The sequence below is a fragment of the Orycteropus afer genome, unplaced genomic scaffold (genome assembly GCF_000298275.1).
Source record: "Orycteropus afer afer isolate SDZICR_OR568_19922 unplaced genomic scaffold, OryAfe1.0 scaffold00317, whole genome shotgun sequence".
NCBI classification, from domain to species: Eukaryota; Metazoa; Chordata; class Mammalia; order Tubulidentata; family Orycteropodidae; genus Orycteropus; species Orycteropus afer.
In genome coordinates, this window is record NW_006921904.1 from 2,494,596 (window position 1) to 2,504,074 (window position 9,479).

Below are 9,479 nucleotides of genomic sequence, written 5' to 3' on the forward strand. Positions count from 1 at the left end.
TTTTTGGAGTATATCTTTAATGATTAAGGAGCTCTGGTGGCACAGTGGTTAAAGCACTCAGCTGCTAACCAGAAGGCCAGTGGTTTTGAATCCACCAGCAGGTCCGTGGGAGAAGGATAAGGCAGTCTGCAAGGTTCTCAGCCTTGGAAACCTCAGGCAGTCCCAGGGGCGCTGAGTCAGAATCGACGCCACGACAATACGTTCTTTGATGATTCGTTCGATGGTTATAATCGATGCTGATTTGTGCTCTGTTGAACTATGCAACATACAAGACTGCGGTCCCTCCTCCTACCTCAAGTACTTCCTGCTCACCAGCCATGAAGTCCTTGCAAAAGTGCTAAGGTCCAGAGCCGTTTCCAGACAAACCGTGAACTTGCCAAGGATCACCAGAATGAAGCGTTCACTTTATTTTTATACATGACTTTAATCTAGGTTTCAAGATTAAAGTAATCGCAGGGGAAGTTGTAGTACAAGGTTATTCTATTATCTTACCGTCTTTAAGTGACAATGGTCATTGCCCACAGTTGTTTCCAAGTTAAAGATTACAAGTCCTCACACTAGCTCTCACAACTAGTTTACTCAATCTGCTACTTTTGGGTTATTGATAGCACTGCCCCCTGCCCTCTCTCTCCAACTCTGCACACTATAGATTCTTATCACTCAGAGAATGTGATCAATGCTATTGATTTCCTAACTGCAAACACCTTCAGTGGGCTACTGAAACCCAGACCAAACTCACTGAATCTTTTCGGAAGCAGACTGCCTCATCTTCCTTCCATGGAGTGGCTGGAGGTTTTGAACCACCAAGCTTTTGGTTGGCAGCCAAATGCCTTAACTACTATACCAGCCAGAGCTCCTTTCAGTAGGCTACCAGGCCCGTGAAAACGCATTTATAATCGGGTGACTGGATTATCTTCATCACTGGTTTCTCCAAAACCTCTTGGCCACCACTTTAAGACATTACAAATGGAACGATGCTGTATTTGCACACTGAGTTGTTTTATCAACCTCTGAGTTTGCCAAACACACACTCACCTACCAGCTTGAGTTGATTTTAATGCTTTCACTGTATCTTTTTCTAATCTCTTTTTATTCAGACAAAACCAAGCTATAAACCTGGTGTGGTATGTTATAAATCAAAGTGATGTGCACAGGGACTTCTACAGTAAATTGAAGGAACGAGAGCTTAACTGAGTGGGGGAAACGTATTAACATTTCAAAGCTTACTTTAAGGACAGGGGCTGCCATTTTTGCCTCCACCTGCCTGCACAGCCCCTTTGGCCACCTCTCTTACACCTGACATACAGGCCAGGAGCAGCCCTGCCAGCCCCACACCATAAACACCCAGGATGGAACTCCTGCTTGTAGGAGCCCTGGTGGCACAATGGTAAGTGCTCAGCTGCCAAATGGAAAGTTGGTGGTTGGAAACCACCCTGCCGTGCTGCGGGAGAAAGACCTGGTGATCTGCTCCCATAAAGATGGCAGCCAGGAAACCCCACTGGGCAGTTCTGCTGTCACACGGGCAGTTCTGCGCCGCAATTGACGCCTCGGCACCTAACAACGGTAACCTCTGCCTCACACCAACGTCGCCTTCAACGTGGATTACTTCATGAACCTCTGGGTTAGACAACAAAAATGTTCGTTGTTTTTTTGTTTGTGTCTCTTTGAGTATTAATAAGGCTGAATGTTTTTAAAAAGGGTATCATTTTCCAATTTTTTAAATGAATACTTTGTTTTACACACTCTTGCCTTTCAACTTTTTTATTTAAAAATAGAACAAGACAAAAAAACCAAAGTTCTAAATGTCAAATAAAAAACTAATAAACAAAATAATTTAAAAACTTACATGGGGGTGTAGTGCCTAAGGCATTTGACTGCTAACCAGAAGACTGGTGGTTCAAACCCACCAGCCACTTCTTCTAAGGAAGACTGGGCAATCTACTTCCATAGAGATACCAGCACGGAAACCCAAGGAGGGGTTGCTATGAGTTGAATTGACTGGATAGCAGGGAGTTTCTTTTTTTTTATACATATACTCTGAGAAATGTGTGAGAAAATTTTTACACATTTTGATTAGAAACCGACTGGATCATCCTGCTCTGACCTGGACTGTGTTCTTTCATTTGTTAGTTGTTCTGATGCTGGCTGGGTGAGAATTTTTCAATCTTTTTTATGCCAACATGCCTCTAAAAATCTATACCAACTGGTGAATTCAGGAAATTGAAGAGCTTAAACCCAATCTAAGGAGCTCTGCTGGCACAGTGGTTAAAGCATTCGGCTGCTAACCCAAAGATTGGCAGTTTGAACCTACCAGCTGCTTAGTGGGAAAAAGATGAGACAGTCTACTTCCGTGAAGATTTATAGCCATGGAAACCCTATGTGGCAGTTCTACCCTTTCCTCTAGGGGTACTGTGAGTCGGAACTGACTGGATGGCAGTGGGTTTGGTTTGGAAGCCAAACCTAGTGCTATCATGAACACCTGGGAGCTGACGAAGTGAAGAAAGAATATCAAAGTGGACAAAAGTAAGTCACAGATCCATATATAAATGCGGGTTGTGCACACACACGTATATATATAGAAGAGATGACTGTGCCAATGGAAGAGAGAAGCAAAGGAGAGGAACAGAAGAAAAAGGGAAGTGACTACAGATGTTGTATTAAAGAAAGTGAAGAAAAGGATCTGAGAAGTCCAAAAGAATCCCAGAGATGGAAGAGAGCGGGAAAAGAGGAGGCAACAGGGCGGCAGTGTGCGAAGACGCCGCCGAGGGGGGCGGTTCTTGTTATCCTTGCCCCACCCCCGAGTTCTTGACTCTTCCTCACTGTGCAGGCAAGGACAAGGCGAGAGGCAAGACAGTCCCTTCTGCATGCCTGTGGAAAACTAGTGATACATGGAAGAGCCTGAACACACCATGTTGAGTGGAAGGACACATACGGTCAGATCCCATTAGAAGAACAGGCAAATGTACAGAGACCAACGGTCATTAGCAATTACAAGGGTGGCGGTGGGCAGGGGAAAGCAGGAGCCACTGCCCAAGAGGCACTGAGTTTCTGTACACGTGGGAGAGCAGCCTGGAAAAGAACACTGGTGATGGCAGCATGACACACGAGCACAACCAGTGTCACTGTATCACACGTGCAAGAAGTGTGGAACTGGCACGTGTTTTGTCAGACGTATTTTTAACTACACACACACACACACACACACACAAACACATAAATTGGTGATTATGGTTTCTCTTTATTCCTGCTTACATGGAACTGATGCTGACTTAGAAGACAGAGTCAAGAACATGAACAAGACCAAGTGCAAGGTGCTAATGGAATGATTTCCACAAGGATCATTTCAAGGTCCCTACGTACTAAGGTAGATTCAAAGTTTGATATTAATTATAATAGACAGGAAGACCTGGGAAAGCCAGAGCTATGTAAGGCAGAAACCTGTCAGAAAAGAAAAACAAAAATATTTTCACTAGAACAAGTGATAGAAAAGTGCTAACACTGCATCTTGTCAAAAATGGAAAACTTGGGTGATCCAGAAAAGACAGGCAGTCCTGTTGAGTTCTGGTTCTCACAGGTTTCTCGGTACAATTAAAATTCTCACCACAGAGTGTGGGTCAGACAGGAGGGACCAGGCGCAGTATGCGCAAGGTGTGGCCCTCCCTCTGAGCGTTACTTCCCACACATAGAGCATATCCTTTGGGTTCTCGCAATACCCCTGGCAGGGAGAGAAAACGCAGTACATCACTCTCATCAGTCACACTGACTCTGGCTGTAGCAACATGTGGGTTTGTGTACGCGCACACACGGGCATTCAGAGAAAGGGGGGATGCGAGAAAGAGGCAGGACAGAAGCAGGTTTAAGAGAAGAGTCAACACACAGAGGGAACCACAGGCCACACAGGGGCTGAACACGGCGACCAAAAACCAACCCAAACTCATGCCGTTGAGCTGACCCAGCTCACGGCAACCCCACAGGGCAGAGGACAACTGCCACACAGGGTTTCCAATCTTTACAGAAGCAGACTGCCCCATCTTTCTTCAGCAGAGTAGCTGGTGGGTTTGGACCACCGACCTTTTGGTTAGCAGTCAAGTGCTTAACCACTGTGCCACCAGGGCTCCTTGAAAACAGGGACCAAAAAACAAAACCAAATCCCAGACCCACTGCCACCAAGTTGATTTAGACTCACAGCAACCCGTTGGGTTTCCGAGGTCTAAAACTTTATGGAAGTAGATTGCCCTATCTTCCTTCCATGGAGCGGGTGGTGGGTTTGAACCACCAACCTTGTGGTTAGCAGTCAGACTGATGCCTTAGGCACTGCGCCCCCAGAGCTCCTGGAAAGCAGCGACAGTGGCTGTAGGTTCTTTGTCCTACCACGCTGCATCACTCCAGGGGACATGAAGGTGCCATTCTTTATGGTCTGAGCTTCTTGCCTGTGCCATCACCGTGGTGTCTTTCCAGTACCTAACACTGACCCAAGAGGTGTTCAGGATCGTGACTTCCCTAGTCCCCTTCAATCAGCCTCATGAAAAAGGAAATCTCCCTTCTCCACTGCTCTGCCCCGAGTCCGGCTCTGGGACGGTGGCAGGTTGTACCTTTCATGTACAGGAAGCTGTGGAAGTAAGGCAGAGTGACGCAGCTGTAAACGGAGTCCCGCCGGTAAGAGAGCTCATCGTCCGTATCAAACCGAGAGTCGAAGTCTTCCTCACTATCTTCAAACTGGATAAGGAGGACACAGAGAGCCAACGATGAGAAAACAGGGCACAGAGGAAGCAGTGCATAGGCCCGGCATGTGTCCATACTTAAAAAGGAAAGATAATGAAAAAGAGGCAACACTCCAATTCATAACACTGCAATGGAGGGGGCATGCCAAAGAACTGAGAATTAGCTAGGAATGTTAATTTTTTAAGGTCAGATGGTCTGTTGAACTGATAGATAAAACACCAAATATGTATCAGCTGGATTCCCTATACTGATAAAAAGAAAACAACCCACACCCCGCTTCAGCTTAAGAGCATAATTTTAATCACACCACGGAAAATTCTTTAAATCGTTATACTAAAAATACCTTCTAGTCTTACCAAGCCAACCCACCAGCTGCCGAGTCTATTCTGACTCCTGGCGACCCCCTGTTGCCAGAAGAGAGCGGTGCCCCATGGGATGTTTGGTGGCTGGTTTCTGGGAAAGGAAATGGCCAGGTCTTTTCCCCAGGGGGTCTGTGTGTGGACTCCAGGGACCAACCTTTCCATGAGCAGCCGACTGGGCTTATTTTTCATGCCACCAGAGACCTTCTTAGAGAGTCAGGGGGCATTTAAAGGATGACCATCGGGGAAAAGAAGAGGAAACGAAGTAAAGCCAGAAACTGGAAAGAGCAAGTTTAAGCCCAACCTGGAGATCACGCCCGTACCACCAGCACAAGAAATCCAATCTTGTGGTGGGGCAGTCAAGCTCCTGTAAGGAAAGTTCTCCAGCACCTCTCAGCAAGTCTAGTTCCAGGTAAGGGAGTGTCTCATCTCTTTGCCTGTTAGAAGCTAGGACAGATGTCAGCTGAAGCCTTAATTAAATGCCAGCTTTCTAGGGGCTTAAGCAAAATACAGTTCTGGCCTCCGTGCTCGATCCATAGAAAACGTATCAAAATCCCATTTACCAGTGTAATTGCTGCTGGAAAGAGAAAGGTGTTCCAGGTTATCTGGAAGACTGTCTCTGAAATCTCTGTATGATCTTGGGGTGTGACTTAATCCAAAGGATGAGACGACAAGGGGTATACAACCAGATAATTTCCACTCCAATGGGTAGCACAAGTGGTTTGTGACTGGCTGCTCGTCTAAAGGTTGGTTGTTCAAACACACCCAAAGGACTCCACAGAAGAAAGGCCTGGCAATCTGTTTCCATGAAGATTGCTGTTGTTCGGTGCCACCGAGGCAATTCTGATTCACTGCACCCCTACAGGACAGAGTAGAGCTGCCTCTAGTAGAGTTTCCTAGGTGGCACTCTTTACAGGAACAGATTGCTTGGTCTTTTCTCTTACAAAGGCGCCAGTGGGTTCAAACTGCCAACCATTAAGTAGATCAGCATGTAACCACTGCACCACCAGGCTCTTCTGTAAAGATTACAGCCCAAACCTCCCCCAGAGCAGTTCTAGTCTGTAACACACAGGGTCACCATGAGTTGGAAGTGACCTGACGGCAAACAACAAGAATCCTTGGGACCAAGAAGGTACTCACCGAGGACTGGGCCCCTTCGGAGCTGAAGCGGTACGCTCCAGAACTGTTGTATGTCCCCACGGAGCAGCGGTAATCTGGGGACCACTGGCTGCTGCAGGAGTTGGAGAAGGTCACACTGCTGCCAGAGGTGATGGCGCCATCCTCATAATCGTCCTGGTCGTAGTCATAGTCCCCGTCTGGGGACGGCAGGTCCCCGGGGTTCTGGGGCATGCAGTAGGTGGACTCCCCGCTAGATGAGTTCTGCAGGCTGATGGAGTCCGGGGCTGATGGGGCCAGCAGGACGGTGTTGTCTGCACTGGGGCTCGTGGGCACCATAGTGTCATTCATGTACGGGTCCTCCTCGGAGGAGTCGTCGCTCGTCCGGATGCCGCTTGTCCTCTGGTCAGAGTGGCCATGCTCGCTGGGGTTGGGGGAGTCCTTGAAGGCGTCGTCGTCCGCCTCAAAGCCCTCGTCCACCTCCTCCTCCGGGTACGGCTGGCTGAAGTTGAAGTTGGGCTTGTCCTCGCCCACGCCCTCAGCCGACTCGCTGACCTCGCTGCCCTCAGAGAGGGAGCGCTCGATGTTGCGTACACACTCGTCGATCTCGTCGAAGTTGAGCGACTCCAGGAACTCCTGGGCGGCGCGGCACGCCTCGTCCTCCAGCCTCTGGAGCTCCTCATCCCGCAGCTGCTGCAGCTTCTGCAGCGAGGCCTCGGTCAGCGACAGCTCCTGCCGCGCCTTCATGCGCTGCAGGTCCTCGATCTCCTTCTCCAGGCGCAGGATCTCCTCCACCTGCTTGTTCTCCTTCTGCTTGTCCAGCTCCCGGGTCAGCTCCGCCTCCTTCTGGCGCTTCTGCAAAGCTTCCAGGTCTCTCTGCTTCCTTGCCTCTTCCTCCTGGACAGAAAAGCAAGGCAGGTCTGAGAAGGTGGCAGAGATGCAAGCACCATCTGTCAGCGATGAAGAGGAACCAACCAGCTGTGGTCGAGTCGACCCTGACTCATGGTGAGCCCGTGTCGCACAGTACAGCTGTGCTCCAGGTGTCTCGGCTGCCATCTTTTACGAACAGATAACCAGGACTTTCTTCCATGGTTGCAGTCATAGTCCCCGTCTGGGGACGGCAGGTCCCCGGGGTTCTGGGGCATGCAGTAGGTGGACTCCCCACAGGACTTGCACTGGTGGGTTCAAACAACCAACGTTTAGCTTAGCAGTCAAGTGCAGTCTGCTAGCACCACTGCGGTGCAGTGAATGACTCGGTATGGCTTTTCTAGCCACAGGCATTGTAACTACCACCAGATTACCGAGTGGGACCATGCAAATAAGGTGTACGGAACTCTGATGTTGGGATTGGTTAGTTTTGTCACTCTGTCAGGCTTAAATAAGCCCTTCCAGAGGCAGAGAGGGGATCTTCCTGCCACCAAGAGGGAAGAACTGGAGGGGAAGGGGAGTGCATCGTTGGATCCCTGTGCTGGACTTCCTTGGCAGAGAGACGCCCAGGCAGAGAGACGGTGGCAGTGGAACCCAGAGGCAGAAGACAGAGTGGCAGGCTTCCTGGCCCGTGGAATGAGAAAGCTGAGTGCCCTTTGGCAGGGGGCTTGCTGGCGGAGTGGGGTGTACCTAGGTACCCCTATCGCAGAGCTAGAAGAGCTCTGTAACACTTGCCTGAACAGGACAGAGGCCAGGCCAAGGCCAAGGGCCAGAGGGGGGAGACTCCTAATCGAAGAACTGTATCCTGAGTGCTTTTCTAAACCTGAATTATAGCCTGTTACTTCCCTCATAAACCACATAATTGTCAATATTGCTTGTGAGTTCTGTGTGGCCACTGTAATGAATTATCAAACCCAGAAGAGAAGTAGTGAGTGCCGTGGGAGGAACGGCTGGTGTCAGAATTGATAAAAAGCTGGAGGGTGGTAGCATGTCTGGCCTCATAGAAATTAGCCTTGTGCTGCTGATGATGATTCTGTCTTCCTCTTATGAAGTTAGAGGTGGTCAGAGGATGCCGTTCCCATGCCCTTTTTGCAACCACCCAGGGACCTGCATTGTAAGGGAAGACCCATGGTGACGTGTGGTTCTCCTGGGTTAGTCATCCTGTAGTGACTCACGTTAAAATTTCAAAGAAGCACTAAGCTCTACACTACACGGAAATCAACTGTAAAGGGTTAGAAACAGCATTGTTAACATTTCCTCTAAGGCTCTTCTTTCTACACCTTTCAGTTTAATTTTAGTTTTGAATCTTTAAGCCCAAGTATTTGAAATGTGAGCCAACCGCCACTGAGGTGACTGTGACTGACAGAGGCCTCATGTGTGTCAGAGCACGTGACACTGGGCACCACGAGGCTTGAACTGGATAATTTTTCAGAAATAAAGTGCCAGGCCGCTCTTCAGGCAGGCCTCTGGGTGGACTCGCACCTCCAACCTTTCGGTTACCAGCCAAGTGCCTTACCCCTTGGCACCACCCAGGGAGTCCCTGAAGCGTGAAGGAAATGGAAGGATGAGATGGCAAGATGTCAAAGTGTTGCTCACCTGCTGGGCACGGATCTCGGCTTCCTTTCGCGCTCGCTCTCTCTCCCTGGAAACAAGGAAAAGGAAAGTGAAAATCAGTAACTCAATCACACAGATCATTTTCGAAAAAACGCTTTGCTAAACACAATTTGAAAAGAATGAAGGAGGCGGCCTCTCCCTTGGGCACCACACTTATTCACCACATGAACCACACACACACACACACACACAGAGAACTGGGTCTCCCCGCTGCCAAGAAATTCTACATTCAGGACACCAAGAGCTAGTGTTTCACACAGGAGGCTTGGCTGCACCAGCTGGAATTCCTGACGCATGGGTAGGCACTGGGCTTCACACTCCAACGGGGGCCTCGCGTTTTACCCAAGCAGCAAAGGCACGGTACCTTTCCTCCTCCTCCCGTTTCCGCCGCTCCTCTTCCTCCCGCTTCCTCTTCTCCTCTTCCTCCCGTTTCTCGGCCAGCAGTTGCCTGTACACCTTCCGAGCGATCTGACCTCTGAGCTGTTTCTGAAAAATCACAGCTGCTCTTCGCAGGTGCAAAAACCTCCTCCTCAGAAGGAAGGCTCTGAAGTTCTTCTGGATGACCACGACGCAGCACAGGACCTTCCGGTACTGCCTTCTGAAAACGCCACAGAAAGGAGACAACGGTCACTGTGGGGGCAGTGAAGCCTCCAGCCATTCCAATGAGCTTACAGGGAGGCCAACAATGGGAGCCGGCCTCACCTCATTACAGAGACAGGAGAACAAGGAGGCCCTTGAGAC

General features: G+C 49.4%; 1 protein-coding gene across 1 annotated transcript in view; it reads right to left on the reverse strand.

The window, feature by feature from the left end:
• Window positions 1-9,479, reverse strand: part of MYO10 (myosin X) — a 344,577-nt gene that overhangs the window by 40,012 nt on the left and 295,086 nt on the right. The window contains 4 exon segments of the mRNA XM_042782436.1: window positions 4,593-4,716; window positions 6,222-7,094; window positions 8,721-8,766; window positions 9,103-9,351. Of these exon segments, the coding sequence (XP_042638370.1) occupies window positions 4,593-4,716; window positions 6,222-7,094; window positions 8,721-8,766; window positions 9,103-9,351 (1,292 nt within the window).